Source organism: Ischnura elegans, chromosome 3, assembly GCF_921293095.1.
Source record: "Ischnura elegans chromosome 3, ioIscEleg1.1, whole genome shotgun sequence".
Classification (NCBI taxonomy): Eukaryota; Metazoa; Arthropoda; class Insecta; order Odonata; family Coenagrionidae; genus Ischnura; species Ischnura elegans.
In genome coordinates, this window is record NC_060248.1 from 116,751,553 (window position 1) to 116,775,479 (window position 23,927).

Below are 23,927 nucleotides of genomic sequence, written 5' to 3' on the forward strand. Positions count from 1 at the left end.
ATTTCGGATTACAATACAATTGTGGTCGGATTTGAAATTATTTCAAAATTACTTCCATTTTCTGGGCATAAATAGGGTTCGGGTGTTCCTACTCTCCGGTCAAGTCGGCCTTGCAAGCATTTAAATGCAGGAGGAGCAACTAAAAGGGAAGTATTAATAAAATATACATGACAAGCTGCTGTGCTATATTGATACGTATGTGAGTAAAGTCTATAAAGAAAATTTCTACCCGGTAAATCACTCGCATTTCGGGTTACAAGTGTGGTCGTCGTCGAAATTATTTCAGATTTCCTTTTCCTGGTTTCCTTATTTCTTCGAAAGAGCGACACGCGTGAGAAACCTTGAGTGGACGCGTGTGATGAGCGAAGGCACTCAAATACCCATCCCCACCGCACCACCTCCCCCCGCATATAAATTATAAGCTTCCAGCCCACCTTCCCTCATTAACCACAGGAGCACCCGTCCAGAAAACACCTCCACAACGGCCCTTTCGCGCTACCGATACCATTGACGCCAGGTAAGCCACTATTTCGCAACGCCGGAGCTTAAAAGTGAGATGTATCTCGGGAACGCTGTCATTTTAGGGAACAGACATTTTAAAACATGTGGGTCAAAGAATAAAGGAGAAAAGGGACCGCGGACGTTTTTAGTAGAAGGAAGTTTGAACTGTTATTTTTAACAACCATCTAACATGACCCCAGCGAGTCTTCCACGGCGAGGAATACAGATTTCCTGGAGCGAACGAGCAGGGGAAAGCCACAGGCCCATATCACACGCGATTTCGCACAGTGTTTTCATCGGAATTGCACGAACACACTTCCATCATTACACAAACCTACTTAAAATGCCTACGTAACTCGTAGCTGCCCACAATCTCGCAGGTATTGAAAATGAAAACGGCATCTATCTCGCTAAATACGAGCGTTGTTTGCTAAGTGACAAGTTTCCCAGTTTGACTTAAATTGAAATTCGTATTCACCAATGAATGAGCACCATGCTTTCCTTCCGCAGATTTATTTTCTTGGTACGAAAAGTTTCGAAACAGATGTGATGCGCACTATCAAGCGCTTACAAATATTTTTTTTGTCGTTCTTCTAACCATTATTTTAGAGGGAACCTTCAAGAGATGTGACACCTCATGGAGGATAGAAATTTCTGAATTTGAGCGACGGCGCTAGTTTAGTTAGGTGTCAGTGGCTGACACAAGTGTTCCTTTCATGTGCCACTACATACTTATAACGCCAACGACTCGTCTATTTATATAAAATCTTCAATTTGTAAAAACCAATTACGTAAAAAGTTATAGATTAACTCAAATAAACGATGAACTACATTTGATATCAGAAAAGGTAAGATGAACGCGAGGCCGTGATTACTATTTGAACAACGGAAATATAGAAAGGTAGGACCATTAATCAAATCACCTACAGACTATTTAGATAGAATAACAAAATGAAAAAGTCCGATTTTTCCGTTCTTCAGCCTAGTTGTAGAGCAAACCTTGATTTAAGCCAGGAGCTACCGGTCTTTCCACGATCCGACTATTCACAATCTCTATTTACTCGCTAGTTTTCTTCACAGCTCCTCAATCAAAATTAAATATACAATAAACGACGAAGAAATTAGGATTTGCACCACGTGACAAATAAAACTACTATATGAATCGAGTAGGACGTAATTTTGGAGAATGTTTATACATATACTACCTATGCAAGAATAATCATTAACTTTGTAGAAGATACTTTTTTGGCCTAAAATCACCTATCCTTAACCATCAGTTAATGTAAGTCAGAAGATTTCGAGGCGCTATTTAGATGATCCTTGTATTTTCTTCAGGTGTCGGCAAAAGTCAGCGGACACGGTGAGAACACGAAGAAAATGAAGAGACTATCAGAAAATATTCCATTTCTAGAGGTCAAAAATTATTCAGCTTCATTGAACAGCGGGGCATCAGAAATGACGGAATATATACAAAAATTGGTAGCAGGTACAGATGAAAGAAGGTGAAGCTTTTCCACCAAGCGAATCAAAATTGCCCATATATTTCACCAAGACAAAGAGCAGCGCACTAACATTTCATCAGAGTTAGTTTAACACCCTTTTTTAATGAATAAAATGATAGTATAAAGTAAGACACCACACGTATCCAACACGCTACTTGGTACGCTAAATGTCTCGTTAAAACAACGTTCAAATGGAAAAAAAAACTCATACATGCGACTTTCTTAGGCTCGTAAAGCATGAGTGATCCAAAATAGACAGCATATGAGAGGGAATAAGTGGCGACCAGCTCATTTTGACTTAATTCAAGGCACTCTGAAATGCCTGACAGGAAGACGATAACATCAGCTTGCTCATTACCTTGACGCAGGCACTTCAAGGAATTATTAAGATTCAGGTAATACGGTGCCGAATGTAGATAACGGAAAAAAATCTTGAACCGCTAAGCACGAATGTCATTCTTGAGAAATTTAATGCACCGGCTTCCCGTTACTATTTAAGAGGCGGCGCCTAAAATTAGCAGGGTTATATGATTCTGTTTGTCTCCAAAGAATGAGACGATCGCAAGTATGAAAACATACAGAACACACAATAGGGTGGTTTCCTATTATTTTTTTATTGCCTAAATCGAAAGATCATTACTCCTGGAGTACGAATTTCACGCTTTTAGATTTTTAAATGACGATATCTATTTTTCGCGATTCAACGAAAAGTGAAAAATTTCAAGCGCGCGAAAACGCAACGGCTAAGTAGGAATGATGGGAAAAGTCCGTGTGATGTCGTTCTGGTTCCAGCTGTCGGCATGTGAGGTGACCTTGGGGCGAGGCTTGAGCGCTGATACGACGCAGGCTGCTAGCAGGTAGCTGAGTATCCTGGTAGCAGGTAGCGCTCTGCTTAAATAAGGATTATTATTCCCCTATCAAACAAAGGAAACTTTCCGAACTTAGGAATTTTTAATGTTAGTTATTATTAAGAGATGTTTCCCTGAGCTCTGTGCCTCATGCATGCATAGCTAATCTCAAGCGATGTAAAACTCCTATCTTCTCGTATAGAAACTTGCTCCCGGTGACGTCACGTGGAGCGGAATCGCATTGGCGTCAATCTGGCCTTTTTCAATTGCGGTTAAAATTGACCCTTGCCATTCGTCTAAACTAGGATTTCTAAAACCAAATAATTTGTATATTATCAATACACTAATGGTGGGTAAAGAATCACGATCATTGCATTTCGTTTTCTTTAATGAAGGAAACTACCCTATTTTTGATTGCTTTACCAGTAACTCAACCAATGCTATGCATTACTCAGCTAATGGAATCTACTCACGCTCAAAACATTCTTGGACGAGGTACTTTTACAACTATTAATAACACCAGAAGAAGAACTGAGGAGACCAATTTCATTGGATTAACGTAAAATGAAACACCGACGTACATTATTACAAGCGCAGCATAGCATCGGGAATGAATGATAAATCCAAGATTCAATATATGTAAGGCGTCCACCCATGAACGCGGAAGGTTGTTTAGTCAAACGAATCGAATACAGTGATCATCATAACGAAGTTAGAGGCATTTTTACCACAAATTTCAATTTTAACATATAATAGGTTGAAAATAAACGCATTACAATCCTTCATTAACAAGTTCAGTATTAGATAAATGAGAAAAAAGAAAAAATTTACTCGTGCCAGATGGACAGTTCCCTCTCATTTAGTCAGGCTAACTAAGTATTCATAAATAAGATATCTCATTACTAGGGATGTGCGAGTACTCGAAAATTCGAGTCGACTCGAGTAGTTGGTACTCGACTCGAGTGTTTCGAGTAGTGTTACGAATGTCGAGTAGAGCAGTTTCGGTTACAGAGCTGTCAAGGCTAGTGTGTTCAGAAATCTGCCGACAGGAGGCGCTATCATGAAACCCATGTAATAATATCGTTGTTAAAATCAATAAGTCGTTTCAATGCCTTGGCTCTGAAGTTTTAGCTTGCTGTATACGTAACAATAAGTAGTCGACGTTGGTGCCAAAAACCCGTCAACCGTGGCGGCCGACCGTCTTCCGACCCGGCGCGCCGGGTCGGAAGACGGCCCGCCGCGGCGGCGTATTTGGAATAGTCGGAGTGAACCTATGCGTCGCTCATACTTTACAGTCCATTCTCTTAATGTCTGCGGGTGAGCTTTCGTGAGAGCCCGGACATTCTCGGATGGCTTCGCTGATAGGGGAGGGGTAGTACCGAGAGAGAGAGAGAGAGAGAGAGGAGGAGCACACATAACGTTGTCAAATGTACACTAGGGCGGATCGGAAAAATCGATTTTTTTCAAATCCATCTGGCCCAATGAAAAACAGTTGTGGGACCGATCAAAAATAAGGCCTGAAAAATTTGAGACCTCTAGGTGAACCCCTGACCCTCGCTCAAATGCAATTTAGGGGGGGAAGGTCGAAATTCGAAAAATATAGTATTTTATGGTCATTTCCTATAGATTTTGCCGAGTTACTGCCCTTTTAGAGCAAACATTTCGTGCATTTTGACGTATCTGCCACCGCTTAGCCACAAAACGCCTAATTTGAGTCCGCGCCCGCGAAGAAAATATTCCAACGCCCACGCAGCGTCGCGGATACAAGAGCCGCAGGCCGATCCCCTCCCCTCCCCGCTCGCTTCTACCCCTCCCACGCCTCCAATACAGCAAAATTCATCCCGCGTATGCTGCTAGGAGGTCATTTATCTTTGATAATATAAATCGGAAGATGGTAGAAGGCAATAAAGGAAGCTTAATGAGACGACTTGTCCCTTATTAGGCGCCTCGTCGGGGTTAAACAAATCGATGTTACCAACTTTTAGAGAAGTGATGAAATATTTTTAGATCCGAGAACGCAGGAAAGGAGCCTACGGTCCATGAAAAGGCCTCTCTATCTATAATAAAAAGAAATATTTAACTTCAAATTTGAAAGTTCATCAATAGATTTTTGAAAATCCACAGCACTAAGGTCAGAATTAGCTGGAGGTACTGTGGTCTCTCTCCAATATGTCATCAGCGAGTAGTCCTTAAAGTTGATATTAAAATCCAGCACTTTAAAAAATCTCGGATCAGCCGCCAAACGCATACTTGCAAAAACGCAAATTCGGTCCTTAGATTTCCCTCCCAATGTTTATGCCCCAAATCTAAGTCAACTTAGTGCAATTAGCAAATAGACATCTGTAAGGGATGAAATATGATTTGATGCTGTCCCGGCGAATGATGTGGGTAAACTCTTCTCGGGATTCAACGAAATTTATCCCTGATGATGAGCCCCGAGTCGGAGCTTGAAACGCTTGCCATTTTGGAAAAATTAACCCGGTGGGAATCCCGCAAAAATATCGCATAATTTCAAATGTTCTTTCTAAAGTGCTTCAGGTTTGTACTTAAGAAAAAAACCCTACTTTTGCCCTATTCGCATTTTCCGTAAGTTTTAGTACTTCCTGTTGTACCGCTAAATCCATTTAATCACACACATAATAGAAGGGAAGCGTCACCATAGTTCGCACACCTTTATAGCCACTCGAGAGGCCTTTTCATGGACCGTAGGCTCCTTTCCTGCGTTCTCGGATCTAAAAATATTTCATCACTTCTCTAAAAGTTGGTAACATCGATTTGTTTAACCCCGACGAGGCGCCTAATAAGGGACAAGTCGTCTCATTAAGCTTCCTTTATTGCCTTCTACCATCTTCCGATTTATATTATCAAAGATAAATGACCTCCTAGCAGCATACGCGGGATGAATTTTGCTGTATTGGAGGCGTGGGAGGGGTAGAAGCGAGCGGGGAGGGGAGGGGATCGGCCTGCGGCTCTTGTATCCGCGACGCTGCGTGGGCGTTGGAATATTTTCTTCGCGGGCGCGGACTCAAATTAGGCGTTTTGTGGCTAAGCGGTGGCAGATACGTCAAAATGCACGAAATGTTTGCTCTAAAAGGGCAGTAACTCGGCAAAATCTATAGGAAATGACCATAAAATACTATATTTTTCGAATTTCGACCTTCCCCCCCTAAATTGCATTTGAGCGAGGGTCAGGGGTTCACCTAGAGGTCTCAAATTTTTCAGGCCTTATTTTTGATCGGTCCCACAACTGTTTTTCATTGGGCCAGATGGATTTGAAAAAAATCGATTTTTCCGATCCGCCCTTATGTACACAGCCGCCCTACTTTGTCACTGAAAACGTGTGAGTCATAGGTGGCCAAAGGTATTTTGGCCCCGGCGCCGAGACAATATACCTACTCATTTGGAAGGCATTGGGGATAATCCTTTCACAGAAGCCCATGACATTGTCAGCTATCGCGCTGAATGAGGCACCATTGGTGGAAGGCATACTTATAAGGAAAACGCGTGAGATTTAGCAACACTGGTCCACGAGCAGATTCACGATGCTCACTCGGCGGAGGTCTGAGAGCGACTAACTGAGACCACACCTACTATTTGCTGATTGGCAAAGGCAAAGTCACATGTCGAGACTCTTTCCTTCCACTTGCTTTGACCACACCAGCTCACCCGCAAAGATAAAATGAACAGAGTATAGTGTGTGATATTTTAATAACCTACCCTACTTTCTTAGCTCAAACCCCGGTAGAATATATAAAAATTGTTCAGATTTCTAGGAATAAACATGTAACTTTTCAGCTTTAGCGGACAATGCCGGTTTTTCCCTGTTTGGCGTCACAAATAGTGCCATTTTTGCCCTTATGGATATTACTCACGTCCGAGGTTAATTTTAGTTTATTCCTTTGCTGCGCATTGTTTCCTTCTTGAACTAGCAAAACAAGAGTTGCTAAGTTTGATGAAACAAAGTGAGAATTTCAGAAAAAAAATTCGGTTCATAATGCTAACTTCTATAGTTCGTTCGCATCGCCCAATTCAGGATTCAAGATCATTAAAAATCGTTGGCATATTCTTTAATAAAAATTCCTAGAGTTCTCAAATATAGCAATTTTGTCAAGAAGGTAGTTGCCCAGCCACACGAGTAGCGAAAGACACATTTTCTGCATGCAGTAATTCTGCAACATGTAGACGTCAAAACCTGCTACCTAATAATCTAGAACAATTGACTTTTCTGCATGAGAATTTGAAAGAATCAAATATTACATGATTCATTAACGTATGTAATCTTTATTACAATACGGCAAATGCTTTTCTTCAGGGCTCTTTCTAGGAGTTTGGATATCTTAATAATTTAAATTGACAACATATTACTAGAGGTTAGTTCATTTCAATTGTACAAATGGAACTGGTTAAGACATATTAATTTTCATTCATCTCCTAATTCTGACACAATTACCATCACAATTCCCATTTTCATTTTCTTTTTACATCAAGATAAGCATTCAGAATAGAAAATACGCAAGGGGATCGGAAAAATGAGAATAAGTTGCTGCACATATTTTCACATTGCCAGATCCAGAAATGACCAAACTCGACTCGACTCGATACTCGCCGGTAGTTTTCAACTTGACTCGATACTTGACTCGAGATCAAAAAGCACTACTCGCACACCCCTACTCTACTCAAAGAAAAGCTTCATAAACAGAAAAAGTAATGTCCATCGGGAAGGTATCTTCAAAAAATGCATGTTTACCAAATCTGGAGTGATACAAATACGAAACATTTTCAGGTAACTCAAGCAACATCGCTAAGTAACTTGAATCTCCACGAGCTCATTTATTTATTGGCCTATATAGCTTTTGCCAAATCATCCAATAATGCAAAAAATTTGCACACACTAAATTTTATAGAAAGAACCCACAGCGTTTTTTAAGTTCTCTTATGATTCCCAATATCCGAAGAGATAACCTTAATAGTGCATTTTAAGGTCTCAAATCAACAAAGATCCAAAAATTCGTCCCAAAAGTCGATCCTACTAATCCATTTCTGGCACCAGCCATTAAAATTATTATATAATACCATCTTTCAATTATATCATGGAAACTGAGCGATCATAATGATAAACGGAGCTTCATTGAGTGCTATTTTTCACAGGAAAAGCTGGACCACTGCACGTACACTGACTCTACCTGACTTTCTACAAGATGGATGATGGCAGCTGTACCAATCCCAGTGGTGCTGCTGCATCACTATTCATGTCAGGGATATCAGTGTTGAGTGTCCTGACTTGCGACATAGGAGACCCAAGCATTTACCCAAGTGACTCGGTTCCTGACAAAGAGTACGACTTCATCGTGGTGGGCGCCGGATCTGCCGGCTCCGTGGTCGCCAACAGACTCTCGAAAGTATCAAATTGGAAAGTGCTACTCCTGGAAGCGGGCGGCGATCCACCATACACCTCCGAAGTCCCGGCCTTGTCGACGACACTCCTGAACACCGAAGTGGACTGGATGTATAAAACGGACGGGGAGGGAGACTTTTGCTTGGGAATGGTGGACAAGAAGTGCAGTTGGCCGCGGGGAAAAGTCCTAGGGGGCACCAGTGTGCTCAACACCATGGTCTACCTCAGGGGCCACCCTTACGATTATTACAGATGGGTGCAAATGGGAAACGAGAATTGGAGTTACGAAGACCTCCTACCGTTCTTCGAGAAAATCGAGGGTTCGGGAACGGACGGAGACGTCGGATATCTTAACCTAGAGCCGTTCAATGGCGACACCATCCAACTGCCTCAGCTGAAGCCGTTAAAGGAGGCCACGAATGAAATGGGAAAGCAGGCAACTTTGGAACCCAACATCCTGGTATATCCTGGCTACTTCAACACGTACGGAGCTTTAGTAAACGGGACACGGAACAGTAATGCAAAGGCTTTCTTGGCTCCAATTAAAAGCCGCACGAATCTCCACGTAGTGAAAAACGCTTTAGCGACCAAAATATTATTCGATGGTGATAAACGAGCAATAGGAGTGATCTACGAAAAGGAAAATTCCACCATAACTGTAATGGCGAAAAAAGAAATCATCCTTTGTGCAGGTGCGATTGGGAGTCCGCAGCTTCTGATGTTATCCGGAGTAGGACCAAGGGAGCACCTTAGGCAGCTTGGAATCCAAGTTATAGCTGATTTACCGGTAGGCAAGAACTTGCAAGACCACCTACTTTTTCCAGGCGTAGTAGCCAGTATTAACAGGGGTATCAACAATCCCGCGGACCCCGCAAAACAGCTTGCGCGCGACGTCGTCAATTATCTTTTAGACAGAAACGGTGCATATGCTAGAATTGGCCTACTCCAATATACGGGATTCGTGGATTCGAGACACTCCAAGGATACGACATATCCCGAGAACCAGGTTCAATTCGTTCTCTTCAACCAAGGTGACAACGACACCTTGGGAGTAAGTATATCGGTTTTTGGATTCAACGATGAGGTCGCTTCGCAATACTATTCCTTGCTCGGAGAGGCGGACATGCTCATCATAGCTCCGTCAATCTTACACCCAAAGAGTAGGGGGCGTGTGCTCCTGACATCAACGAACCCACACGACCACCCAAAGATAAATCCAAATTACTTTGACGATCCCGACGATGTGGAGGCATTGTTAGGTGGAATACTAGAGTCCTTGAGGATTTTGAAGACCTACTCGCTGAAACGGAACGCTAGGGTTGAACCCAGAGTTCTGCTGAAAGAATGTTTGGAAAGAGGAAAGCGAGCAGGGAGAACTGACAAGGACGGAAACATCGACGACATTCCGGTCATGACCGAATCCTACTGGCGCTGCGCGATGAAGAAATTGTCCTCCACGGATTACCACCCCGTTGGAACCTGCAGAATGGGACCTAGTCCCAGTAATTCAGTGGTTGACCCGAAACTCAGGGTCCACTCGGTCAAAGGACTTAGGGTCATCGACGCTTCCATCATGCCCACCATTACTAGTGGAAACATAAATGGGCCCGTGACTGTAATAGCGGAGAAAGGGGCATCAATGATCATCAAGGCCCACCGTAGACGGTAGTCGAAAAGGAGAGCGGGAGACAACCGTAAAAGACATTTGTATTACATAAGGTTCTGGAGAAAGATCACAGAGAATATGATGAATTTCATACGAGTGACAAAGTGATACGAAAGTTGAAGATGAAAGTTAAGTGACTTGAAATTAGTGATTAGGAGGAGTGTGTTAAAATTATTGCATAAGTACATCAGTGCTACTTTAGTGGCGAAATTCATGGTAAGACAAGATCCAGCTCCACGATTCATCGAACACTGAATGCACAACAAAGTGATAAACAAACTAAATTATATAAACAAGACATATAATAAAATGCAAAAAATAACTATTCAGGTGACTTAATGCACGGCAAATCACTATGCCAAAAGCTGGACTGAATATTAGTTCACATTCTACGATCCGTCATTTTGTACGTATCGAAAGCCGAAAACGATAAGGTGATAGTAACATTGAATTATATAAACAGGACCAAATGCAAATAATATCATGCAGATGACATGATATACAGAAATCGCTTTGCCAAAAGCTCGTGAGAACGTTATTTCATATCCTACGATCCGTCATTATCTACTTCATGAAAGCCTATCACATTCAGCACACTGCCTCTGCATATCAATGAAATTTTTATCGCTAATTTATTGATCTTGACTCAATAATTTATTTTTTAAGGATATGTATTTGTGAAATTTCCAACAAAATTAACTGTGAAATAAATTTTTATGCCAATTAAACTTTTCAATTTTCACTTCACAACCTAACTACGGCGCCATATAAGCAGGATTTGTTATCGTCCTATCTTTTCCAGGATGCCCGAAAAGGGAAAACATTATCGGTATCCGAAGGTTCATAGAATACCCAACGATGTGAGCAAATTTGAAAAACGGCTAACATTAACCACAAAATGAGAGAAATTGAGTAGTTATCTTACCATTCTTCGTTTATTTGTGACCAAATTTAATAAACTCTCCTCTATACCATCATTAAAAAGTACTATAAGCCCCTGACTGATACAAGGTAATTTGGCCACCACATATGCTTTCCATGGGCCTTTGGTGGCAGTCCCGACTAGCTTCAGCGTGCCGATAGAATCTCTTTGAATATAAACGCGCGACACTGTACATGCGGCAAACTGCAACTCCTGTTTCTTAGTGTGTCCATAGGTATTATGGATATTTATTTGTAAAAAGAACGATGTATTTTACAATTTTTGAAGCCCTTTTTTGGCATAGAGTAATTTCTTTCCACAGCAGAGCTAATTCCCTTAACACTCATTTCCATTTTCTTAAAGACAATATTTTTTAGAACACCACTGACCTCCATTACAATGCCATTTGGGTACGCACGCTCGGCGTTGATGGGAGGAATACAAGTTAGCCATCAAATGAAACGACGAAGTTTCAATGCAGCTGATGTTTCTGCATAAAATATTTCGAGATTAGAGTCGACGAATATATACTATCAGAAAAAGGGAGCTGAGGGAGGAAGACGAGAAGGGCTGGAGGCGTTCGAGTGGATGTAGAAAATAATGGAGAAGGCGTATAAAAGCGTTGGGAAAAAGAACTAGAAGTGCACGGAGGGCAAGGAGAGGAAACTTCTAAGGGCAAAACGGAGTAGATCGAAGGCCCGGATGGAGAAAGTGCTGTGCGGAGACGGGATCGTAAAGGAAAAGACAGAATGGTAGTTGACAAGGCAAGGTAATTCGCATATTGTTCCACAGCTACATTTATAGGAAACTTAAATAAAAATAATAATCATAACAGGTGCTTAGTTTCCGGCGTCGCAAACTGATTTCAACGGTAAATGCATATACACCTTTATAAATCCTCAAGGAATGCTCTGATTTAAGTTACTTTGCGTGACTTTGACGAACACGCATTGGAAATTCTGACTAAATGTAAAGTTTTGCCGAGAAACAGCGTCCGCTAGTTTGCAACTAACTGTAATGATAAGCATTTGGCGGAGATTATCTTTAAGATAAAGGAAAGTAAAAGAAAAAACACCACGGCAATAGATTATATACTTTATCATTTCGTAAGAATCCACCTTCAACTTCACCACGTACTTAATTTTGAAAATTTCCCGAGAAAATTGAAGACGGGCATTTCTATGGAAATTTGCTCACATTTGAGACTCTTTACCTCAGAAACGGGTAATGACCATGTCTATCAGGTACATTTCCATTAATTTCAACCACTTTTGAGTTCAAATTCGAATTTTCAAGTTCAAAGAAAGCCATTCTGTAATTTTTACCGACTTTTGCCGATTTCCGACAACTGTGCGCGACCTGAATAATACCTGTTATCATTTGCTTAAGCAATCTCAATACAGCTCGTAACTTCCATAACTCTAGCGGCTTCCAGCATTATCGATGCAAATTAGGGTGAAAATAGGAACATATTCTTGAAATTTTATGATATGAGTTAGTTTAGGGAATTTAAAATATATAACACATGATAACTAAGATTGATAAATGAGAAAACAAGAGAACGCGGTCGTTGGTAAACAACAACTTCAACGACTTCCAAAAAAAAGGAGAGCAATTTTCACGCGGGCCTTCGATTTGGGAGATTGTGCTAGGAAAGGAAACCGGAGCATGATAATGAGAGATAAACCGTAAATGCACAATATATTAACGCGGCCGCGATAATAATTTTGGTTTGCGAAAACAGTGTCTTCGGATACCGCTAAGGGTAACGCTCAGTCATCCTGCTACCAATGAAGAAACAACTGAGGTATTCCATCCTCAGAGCCCATAGCAGATAGCATCAGCATTGTGCTGCCCAATCAAGTAAGTGCGAACCGCGAACTGAACAAAATACAAACGAAGGCTGCGCGGTTCGTCAAAAACCGCTACGGGCGTACAGACAGCGTTACCCAGATGTTAAGCGAATTAGGCTGGCAGCCGCCTGAGACTCGGAGGCTGCGCGCTAGGCTAAGATTGCTTGAACAATTGAGAATGGATATCTTTAAGAGCGATACGGAAAACAAAATATTAGAGCCGCACTATAATTACAGGACCGACAGAATGGATAAATTACGAGAGATATTTTACCGAACGGATAGATATGGGAATTCTTTTTTCCACCGAACCATAAAGGACTTAAATAAGTGATAGTCCTCATTTCCTTAGAGAACTTCCTTTTTATGTGAGAACGGCTGGTGTCCTAACACCCCCTGCCACACCCCTTTTGGCGGCTTGCGGGGTATTATGTAGATGTCTTTGAAGAAATAAGAAATAAATATAACCAGCTACGTAGGATCATCCTTCACCATGACAATGAATACTTAGCCGGTAAAAACATCGAATTGATGGGTCATTCGCCATAATGTCCTGATTTTCAACCTAATGATTTCTTTTTGTTTCCGTCCGTGAATAATAAACTAGATGGTCAACGATTTTCGACGCCAGAAGAAGCTGTTGATGCGTTCAAAAAGCAAGTTTTGGAGGTATCTCAATCGGAATGGAAAAACTGGTGGAAAATTGGTTCACAGGTATGCAAAAGTGTATCGATATCCGAGGAGAAAGTTTTGAAAAAAATTGAAACCATTTTCAATTACAGTTATTGTTTTTATTTATTATTACGGATACATAAATAGCAACCCTAGTATGATCATTCATCAATGGAGTCATTGAAAGGGAAGAATATCACGGCGCAGTAAAATCTCTGAAACACCCATGCTAAATGCTGTATCAAAGTCCCCGAAGCCAAACATCAACCAATAAAAAATACAACAGAATATAGATTAAACGTAACCTTGGACTAAACTGCAGCGAAAATTGGGAACTCAATTAAACTAATATAAAACGGCAAATCGATTGACTAACTGACTCATTGATACAAATTCGCAGCCCAAACTGTGATAGGCGTGGGAATTTGGTTTATTGGACGTAAAAGTAAAAAAAAAATCATCGGGAGAAAAATTCTGAAAACTTGAACAAGTCGATTAGTTTTTGAGATATATCGACTTGAATTAACATGGGAGCCTTATGGGACTAAAACTTTTTCGCTTTTATTTTGTGCTTTTAAACGTCTGAGGAACATGATATTCAATGGACATAAAGTAAATTTTTTGGTGCGGTTGTCATTGCGACGAATTAATATTTAGTATTTTTTATTATTTTTTGAACGTTTTCTATGCTTTTCTTATGGAAAAAGTTTGGGAATTCTTTTGACCAACTTTCAATAATCGTAGGACAAATTCCTTGAAATATAAGGTGTAGGATTTTTTGGTTGATTTTTTGGCTATCTTGGAATTTTCATATGTCGAAACAATTCCGAAGAATAAACGATTTCGATTTTACATTGTCGTGATGGGCGAATTTTCAAACTCGGATTTCGGCCTTGAGACATGTGCCATTTGAAAATTTGGAATCTCCTGGAAAAACCGTTGAGGATACTTCGTACCCTCACGGCCTACCCTGCTTTTCCCATAACCCACTAGGTTAATTCATAATAAAATTCCGAAAAATATCCTTCACACGAAAAATCTTTGTCGACATTTTTTTTTGGAACATAAAATCTTGAATATCTTAGCAACCGTTTCAGCTAGAGGAATGAAATTTTCAGGGTAATAATATTATTAAAATAGTCAAATTTTGCAATGATGACCATTCCGCTCGATCGATTCATGCACGAGTTATATCGATTCCAATCTCCTTGGATACGCTTTAATCGCTAATAACTTTTTTGTTAATCAAGTTTTGAACATGAAAATCATACACAATACAACTGCAAATGTGTTTCATCCGACAAAAGTTAAATCAAGCGAATCAATTGATTAGACTCGAAGTAATGATCGATACAAGGTTGCATTCGATGGAGCCCTTTTTCAGACCTATTCACATAGTTACGAATATAAAAATTTTAAGAATATGTTAGGAAAGGAATGAATTATGCGCACACATAAAATTATTTAGATGAGTAATGTTTCGCAATGAAGATATATCGATATGAATTTATATCTTTTTGTAATAGGTCCCCGTAAGAAATACACGCATCGCCCTATCTACGTCACCAATATAAGTACATAGGTGAAATTTGGAATGGGGATAGTTGAGAAGGCAGGAATAAGGGAGTGACCATAGAAGGGATATCAATAGGATTGCGAATTTTCCAATACAGGTGTCAGTATAGTCGAAAGTACGATTCGAATTTTATAGCAAACACGCAAATTGGCATAACTTGATTAGTGTATACGTTGGACCAATGAAATTTGGTGAGAGGGTACATCTTGGTATTCGTCACAGTGCCCAATGGAAATATGTTTTGCATGTAGTCTCACGTTCGATATACATCGAATTTGCTTTTTCTTCAAATACATCGAATTGCTATGGCTGATAGGATTTTACATCCAAGGATTAAGTTGACCAGGAATTATATAGTAGATACCCATAGACAGGAAGTTAAACCAATAGGAATGCGGATTTTACAGTACAGATGTCAGTATGATCGAAAAATCGATTCAATTATTATAGCAAATACACAAATTGGCATAACTTGAATAGTATATCCGTTGGACCAATGAAATTTGGCGAATGTCTACATCTTGGTATTCCTCACAATGCCAAATGAAACATGTTTATTATGTAGTCTCACGTTCTATATATATCGAATCTGCATTTTCACAAATTATATCGAATTGCTATAACATTTAGGATTTTACATCCACGGGCATTGTTGACCAGGAATTATAGAGTAGACTAGCTGACCCGGCGGACTTCGTACCCCCTAACAATCAATGAACTAACAGTTTAGTTACACATTTATAAATCAAGAGCGGCTGTATCGTTTATAACCATGTTTATTATAATAAAATAAGATACTAATTCAATAAAACGACGTAAATGAGCATGAAAATAGCTTAAGAAATTTTGGGCATTGTAGTTTTATAAAGCAGTTAATGAAATAAAAATTATACGCATTCACTTTCTGGCTATTTGATGCTGGCTTTTAACCGTAAAAAAAAGTTTTTAAGTCCAAGTCTGTTGCGTAAACTTAGCCCGTTCACGGGGCAGGTTAACACAACGCCAGACCGACGCTTGACTGATGCTCAAAATCGTGTAAGAAAAGCCCCTATGAAGCAGCAGCATTCGTATCAAATGACTTTAGGCGCGCCAGTTACAGTATCTCTGTTTGGAAAAAATGCACTGCGTAAACGCACTTCGGTGTGTCCTACACATTCGGGTTTAATGTAGTGCGTCAAGCACCTTATGATAAACAACAGTTTTTCTTTTATCAGGTGCAATATAAAACAGATGACGCTAAATAAATATGGCGAAGCGAAGCAGTGACGCAGCGAGGGGGGTTTTGGGGGGTAAAACCTCCCCAAGAGCTCAGAGAACTTATTTATAAAAAACTTTGTTACTTATATTAGGGGGACGGATAGGTAACAAACAAAACATAGGTATTTAACTATTCCCACAGCCGCAAAATCCGCTATTTTTAACCATTTATCTTGAAAAAATGTCTGGGGGAGGGCCCCCACACCTCTCGCTTACCTTAGCGAGTTTTCCATACCCTAAAGACCCGTAGTATTAGCTGCGCCCTTGAAGCGAAGGAAGAAATACAGCGGATAGTTTACCGACTCGTAAACATAGCAGGTTTAATTTACCATGAGAAAATCATGGGTTTTCATTAGCACATGAGCACAAACATCACTAAAACTGAAAGACTGACCATGCGATTTGTTAATCGTTATCGCGAATGCAACACTACTTGGAAATTGAATACATTTAAGCTCAAAAGGGCATATATGTTGGGATCATGGAAAGATGAGGAATGAGAACTTCCTCATCTTTGAGTTTTCCTTTGAGTAAAGTCGCGTGAATCACATTCATTATCAATTTTTTAAATCACCAAACGCGTTCCGTTGGATAGCTATGGTGAGTTTAGGTTTCGAAATATCATGAACACAGAGCCTTCCTTTAGCTGTTAATCGTGCCGTGGTAAGCAAGGTACGTCCAAGGACTTTATATATTCAGTTAGATGGTTGGTGACTTCGTCTTCGTTTATTACTCAGTTAAAAGATTTGAATTCATGCAGAGTACCAATTATTTGATCCTGATTTACCTAGTTTGAGTGATCCACATCTTCGTTCTAGGCCGTCGAAATTGCTCACTCAATCAATCATTTTTGATTTTTGTGGTGATCAATCATATTATGGAACTCTTTGTTGATGAGCTCACCTTCCAAAAAAAATTGCAAATATTCGGAGAAAGTGTAATCAAACTGCTCGATTCCTCGACAGGAACACGGACATAACCTTTTGTCAACAATTGCTTGGAGATTTGTTTACAAACACGGTAGTGAAGAGTCAACTCGAGCTGGGCTTAAAATTAGCTAGAATTAAATATTTTAAATGCAATTTCAATATTTTGAATATATTTAGTAATTAAAATATTATATTGTTACGAAGTTCAGTTATTAAATGGGTAAAAACAAAACAAATAATTTAATTGGTAGTTTTGACCGACTTATCAATTGCTGTTGCGTTGCTAACTCCTAAAAACATATTGTTAGAAAGAGATGAATTTTTTTTGTGAAATTATCCTTTTTTTAATGGCCTATATGTTAACCCCGCCTGAGACGAATCCAAAGAACCAAATCTCATTGAAATCGGTGCAGCCGTTCTCGAGTTATAAGTGTTCTAACTAACACGATTTTCGACTTTCTTTTATATATATAGATGACCATAGACTGGAATTAAAATCTACAGCATTGTGGATTTTGCAGTACAGATGTCAGTATAATTGAAAGATTTAATCGATTATTGTAGCAAATACGCAAATTGGCCTAACTTAATTAGTATATCCGTTGGACCAATGAAATTTGGTGAATCAGTACATCTTGGTATTCCTCACAATGCTCAATGGAAATATGTTTTGTATGTAGTCTCACCTTTGATATATATCGAATATGCTTTTTCTTCAAATATATCGAATTGCTTTAACATATAGGATTTTATATCCAAGGGCATAATTTACCAGGAATTGTGTAGTAGATGACCATAGACTGGAAATAAAATCAATATCGTTCCCCCCCCTGTATAACCCTCTCCCTCCACCCCTGCCAGAATTGGGTATATATTGGATTGTAGATATTACAAACAGTGTACTTGATAATGACGCCTCAGCGTCGAAACGCGTCGTCAGTATAATTAAATCAGAACTTAAAGAAGAAACTTTAGATTACAGTATTAAAAGGCAGTGAACAAACTTTAGTTTACATGGATGTGCTCTTTAGACCAAATGTCATTTCCAATTATCATAAATCACAGTTCAGCATTTTATAAATAAAATAGCTGTTTATTCCATAAGTTCAAATTCCATCAGCAGAAATAGAAAACGGTGAAAATATACGACAATATGGACAAAATACATAACAGCCTCTTATTCATTGAATGCAGCACTATTTCTCGAAAGTCCTATTATCCAATATCATTCAAGCATCGCTTAAACAACCAAAATCCTGGGTCACAATTACAAGGCTTAAAGTAGAGTTCTGAACAATTGTATGTCTACATTAAGCCATTTCCGATTTTAAGTCAGCTCTTTCGGAGCGTTGATAATACGGTAATTAACTTCCATCACAGATCGCCACCACATATAACTTAATCCACGCCATGACGACAAACTTCACGCAAGGTAAAGGCATGGATGACAAATATGTCATCAGAATAACAAGAAACTTCAATATTCCATATTTCAAACGACGAAATTAGCTTATCTAAAAGCTAGCATCTACCTACTACAACACTACATCTACCTACTTCGCTGGCTACCTCACCTGGTAGTGGGGTAGTCCTCTCCTGGGTAAAACTTAAAATCTTTAAGCGTTCAACGCGAAACGACATAAAAACGTAAATAGCAAAATCACATAAAAGACAGAAAAAAGAGTCAAATTTACCCTCCTAAGACCTAATAGGTTCATTAGTTCGAGTATAAGAGGTAGTCATCGTTGTAGGACACTTCATAAGAGCAAATGAATCGTTTAATCCGCTTTTACTGAAGTTTTAAGCAGTCTTAAGGACCTATATTACAAACGGGTAGTTTTCTTCATCAAAGAAAACGAAAGGCATTGACTTCGATTCGTTACCCACCACTATTGTACTTATAATATTCAAATTATTTGGTTTTAGAAATCCCAGTTTAGACGAATGGCAATGGTCAATTTTAACTGCGTTTGAAAAACGCCAGATTGGCGCCCATGCGATGCCACCTCCACGTGAAGTCACAGGGACCTAGTTTCTACATGAGTACATATGAGTATTACATAGTTTGAGATTACCAATGCATGCATGAGGCGCAGACTTCACGGAAACATCTCTTAATAATCACCTATTAAAACTGCCTATGATCACAAAGTTTCCTGCGTTTGATTAGGTATTAATAATCCTTATTTAAGCCAAGCGCTACCTGCTAGCAGAGTACTCTGTTGCTTGCCAGCAGCCTGCATCGCATCGGTGCTCAAAGCCTCGCACCAAGGTGGCCTCACACGGCGGCAGCGGAAACAAGAATGACGTCACACGGTATTTCCCAGCATTAATACTTAGCCGTCGCGTTTTCGCGCGCTTGAAAATTTTCACTCTTCAACACATCGCGAATAATAGATACCATCATTTTTAAATCTAAAATCGTGAAAAACGTACTCCAGGAGTAATAATCTTTCGATTTAGGCAATAAAAAATAATAGGAAACCACCCTGCGGAGAGGCTTTTTCCAACAAAAAATATTCATTTGCACACAGGAATGCATTGGTATCACACTAGGTACTCTTATGAAGAGTCATATGACCAAAAAAAGCCTAATATTCTCTCACTCTGCGATCCAAAGCGAATTCTGATTTAGAAATTGATGGTAGCGATCACCCCACACATCTAAGTCCGTCCTCGAGAGTAGGGTGTGAATTTAACATGTTGATGGAAGAAAGGGGGATTCTGATTTCCCTGGATCACCTTGCTAGCAAGAGTTCTGACGAGAACTTTACTCATGATATCATAATTGCAGCCTTCTAACCCTTGTTTAGAATAGATCTACCAATCTCGCAATCCAATTCACAGCTTATCAAGGCTATCACTCGACTTTACTTTCTCCTTTGACACGAACTTTCTCACGCTATGGAAAACCGTTTATTTCCTACAGCGGAAAGGTGTCGCTGTAGCAAATAGCGGCGAAGAATTAGGATATATAGCGGCGAAGAATTAGAATATATAACGTCGCAGATATTCGGAAATTTTATTGCTGTAGTGACCTGTTTCATCTCCATGCTTGTTGATACTGAACGCGATACACGGTATTACGATATAACGGTGTTTTGGTTACTAACCACCACCAAATAGATAATGGTGCATTTACAGATTTTATTAGCGTGTTGAAGGCCGTGTTACTAAATGGAGGGCAATATATTTATCATTCATTTATTTATTTCTCACTTCCCCGCAAACAGCACAGAATGGCCTTTACAGCGGGGGTTGCAACATTAACAATATAACATCACAAACATCCATGCCCAGTATGGGGACCACCTACCCAGGCGGGATTCGAACCCGCAACCTACGGATTGGCAGGCGAGGACTTTACCCCACTGACGCCGAGGCCGGCAGAACCCAACACATGGAAAGAAGTGCCATTGATCCGGCATTAATTCACTAAATAAATCTAAGATCAAACGACAACGATAAAAAACTCCAATAAGCCAACGGAAAATTGGCTACCAGTACAATGTTACAAAGTAAGGTTAATCCTAGATGCGACAAAATAGGGCTGAGATTTCTGCCGCCAGTGTTTCGCTTAATTCGACAGCGACGGCGAAGTAGGTCATTATTAGGATTAGAATTGTAACACATGTGGCGAAATTTATGGCTCCAGTTAGACAAGGAGGTATCCTAAGTAAACACGTTTGCTTTGACCTACATAATGAGTGAAATAGGCAATGGGTATAAACTAAGTTACATTTCCGAGCAATTTACAGACAAAATAAAAAAGAAAGAAAAGTATTAAGTGAATACTTCAACGAGTAGATATCTCTAAATGCAGGTACAACAAATAAATATAATTCTTAATCAGGAAAATCAAGTTTTCTCATCAGTCTTTGGTGATCGAATCAATGAAGCCCAGATCGTAATGAATACTTTTTCCAGAAACTAAATGCAGTTAAGTCTCCACTTGAATAAGAGTCCATCATAACAGTCCATGTTTGGCACCAACCATTTAGACTCCCCTGTTTTACCACATTTCAATTCAATCATGGATAAGCATATTGAAAAATGGAGTTTCATTTAGCTTTATTATTTTCGCAGGAACAGCTTTGTCAGAGCAGCATACGTTGACTGTGCATGACCACCTGCAAGATGGAAGCAAGCACCTGTCCTAATCCAAGTGGTGTTGCTGCATCACTATTCATGACAGGGATCTCAGTGTTGAGTCTCCTGACTTGCGAAATAGGAGACCCAAGCATTTACCCAAGTGACTCGGTTCCTGACACAGCGTACGACTTCATCGTGGTGGGCGCCGGATCTGCCGGCTCCGTGGTCGCCAACAGACTCTCGAAAGTACCAAATTGGAAAGTGCTACTCCTGGAAGCGGGCGGCGATCCACCATACACCTCCGAAGTCCCGGCCTTGTCGACGACACTCCTGAACACCGAAGTGGACTGGATGTATAAAACGGACGGGGAGGGAGACTTTTGCTTGGGAATGGTGGACAAGAAGTGCAGTTGGCCGCGGGGAAAAGTCCTAGGGGGCACCAGTGTGCTCAACACCATGGTCTACCTCAGGGGCCACCCTCGCGATTACTACAGATGGGTGCGAATGGGAAATAAGAACTGGAGTTACGAGGACCTACGACCATTCTTCGATAAAATCGAGGGCTCGGGAAAGGATGGAGACGTCGGATATCTTAACCTCGAGCCATTCAATGGAGACACCACTCAACTGCCACTGCTAAAGCCGCTGAGGAAGGCCACGAAGGAAATGGGAAAGCAGGCAACTTTGGAACCCAACATCCTGGTATATCCTGGCTACTTCAACACGTACGGAACTTTAGTAAACGGGACACGAGACAGTAATGCAAAGGCTTACTTGGCTCCAATTAAAAGCCGCACGAATCTCCACGTTGTGAAAAACGCATTAGCCACCAAAATATTATTCGATGGTGATAAACGAGCAATAGGAGTGATCTACGAAAAGGAAAATTCCACCGTAACTGTAATGGCGAAAAAAGAGATTATCCTTTCCGCAGGTGCGGTTGGGACTCCGCAGCTTCTGATGTTATCTGGAGTAGGACCAAGGGAGCACCTTAGGCAACTTGGAATCCAAGTTATAGCTGATTTACCGGTAGGCAAGAACTTGCAAGACCACCTCCTGTTTCCAGGCGTAGTTGCCAGTATTAACAGGGGTATCAACAATCCCGCGGACCCCGCAAAACAGCTTGCGCGCGACGTCGCCAATTATCTTTTAGACAGAAACGGTGCATTTGCTGGAATTGGCCTACTCCAATATACGGGATTCGTGGATTCGAGACACTCCAAGGATACGACATATCCCGAGAACCAGGTTCAATTCGTTCTCTTCAACCAAGGTGACAACGACACCTTGGGAGTAAGCATATCGGCTTTCGGTTTCAACGATGAGGTCGCTTCGCAATACTATTCCTTGCTCGGCGAGGCGGACATGCTCGTCGTAGCTCCGTCAATCATACACCCGAAGAGTAGGGGGCGTGTGCTCCTGACATCAACGAACCCACACGACCACCCAAAGATAAACCCAAATTACTTTGACGATCCCGACGATGTGGAGGCATTGTTAGGTGGGATAATAGAGTCCTTGAGGATTTTGAAGACTTGCTCGCTGAACCGGGACGCTAGGGTAGAGCCCAGAGTTCTGCTGAAAGAATGTTTGGAAAGAGGAAAGCGAGCAGGGAGAACCAACAAGGACGGAAACATCGACGACATTCCGGCCATGACCGAATCCTACTGGCGCTGCGCGATGAAGAAATTGTCCTCCACAGATTACCACCCAGTTGGAACCTGCAGAATGGGACCTAGTCCCAGTAATTCAGTGGTTGACCCGAAACTCAGGGTCCACTCGGTCAAGGGACTTAGGGTCATCGACGCTTCCATCATGCCCACCATTACCAGTGGAAACATAAATGGGCCCGTGACTGTAATAGCGGAGAAAGGGGCATCAATGATCATCAAGGCCAACCGGAGACGGTAGTCGAAAAGGAGAGCGGGAGACAACCGTAAAAGACGTTTGTATTACATAAGGTTCTGGAGAAAGATAACAGAGAATATGATGAATTTCATACGAGTGACAAAGTGATACGAAAGTTGAAGATGAAAGTTAAGTGACTTGAAATTAGTGATTAGGGTGATTGTGTTGAAATTATTGCACAAGTACATCAGTGCTACTTTAGTGGCGAAATTCATGCTAAGACAAGATCCAGCTCCACGATTCATCGAACACTGAATGCACAACAAAGTGATATTCAAACTAAATTATATGAGCAAGACATATAATAAAATGCAAAAAATCCCTACGCATATGGCTTAATACACGAGGAATCACTATGCCAAAAGCTTGACTGAATATTAGTTCATATCGATTGTCATTATGTACTTAACGAAAGCCAATCACATGCAACACATTGCTTTTACATGTCAGTGAAAATTGTTTCAACTCATTCTTTGACACTAAGTCGATTATTTATTTTTTATGTACGCTTTTTGTCTGCGAAACAAATTGAATGATTACCCTTGCAATAAATGTATATGTAAATTAAACTTTTCAACTGAGTTTTTATTGGATAACATAACTAGAGCGCCATAAGAGCGTGATTACAATCATCCTATCTTATCGGGATGCTCGAAACGGGAAAATATCAATGGTATCCGAAGGTCCATGAAATACCCTAATCAAGGCGATGAGCACATTTGAAAAACGGCCAACAGAAACCTCCAAAGGATAGAAAGTGAACAGGTAACTCACCATTCATCAATAGTTAATCACATTTCTGCTGA

General features: G+C 40.5%; 1 protein-coding gene across 2 annotated transcripts; it reads left to right on the plus strand.

Moving 5' to 3' along the window:
- The first annotated feature begins 446 nt into the window (after positions 1 to 446).
- Positions 447 to 23,411, plus strand: LOC124156410 (glucose dehydrogenase [FAD, quinone]-like). Of its 2 annotated transcripts, none has more exons than XM_046530952.1 (2): positions 447 to 517; positions 21,208 to 23,411. In XM_046530952.1, exon 2 carries the CDS (start codon positions 21,244 to 21,246, stop codon positions 23,122 to 23,124), a length of 1,881 nt encoding a protein of 626 aa, XP_046386908.1. In that variant the 5' UTR covers positions 447 to 517; positions 21,208 to 21,243; the 3' UTR covers positions 23,125 to 23,411. The 2 variants fall into 2 exon arrangements, with proteins under 2 accessions (XP_046386908.1, XP_046386909.1); XM_046530953.1 differs by lacking the exon at positions 21,208 to 23,411 and adding an exon at positions 8,000 to 10,871 and having other exon boundaries at positions 453 to 517.
- Positions 23,412 to 23,927: the final 516 nt, after the last annotated feature.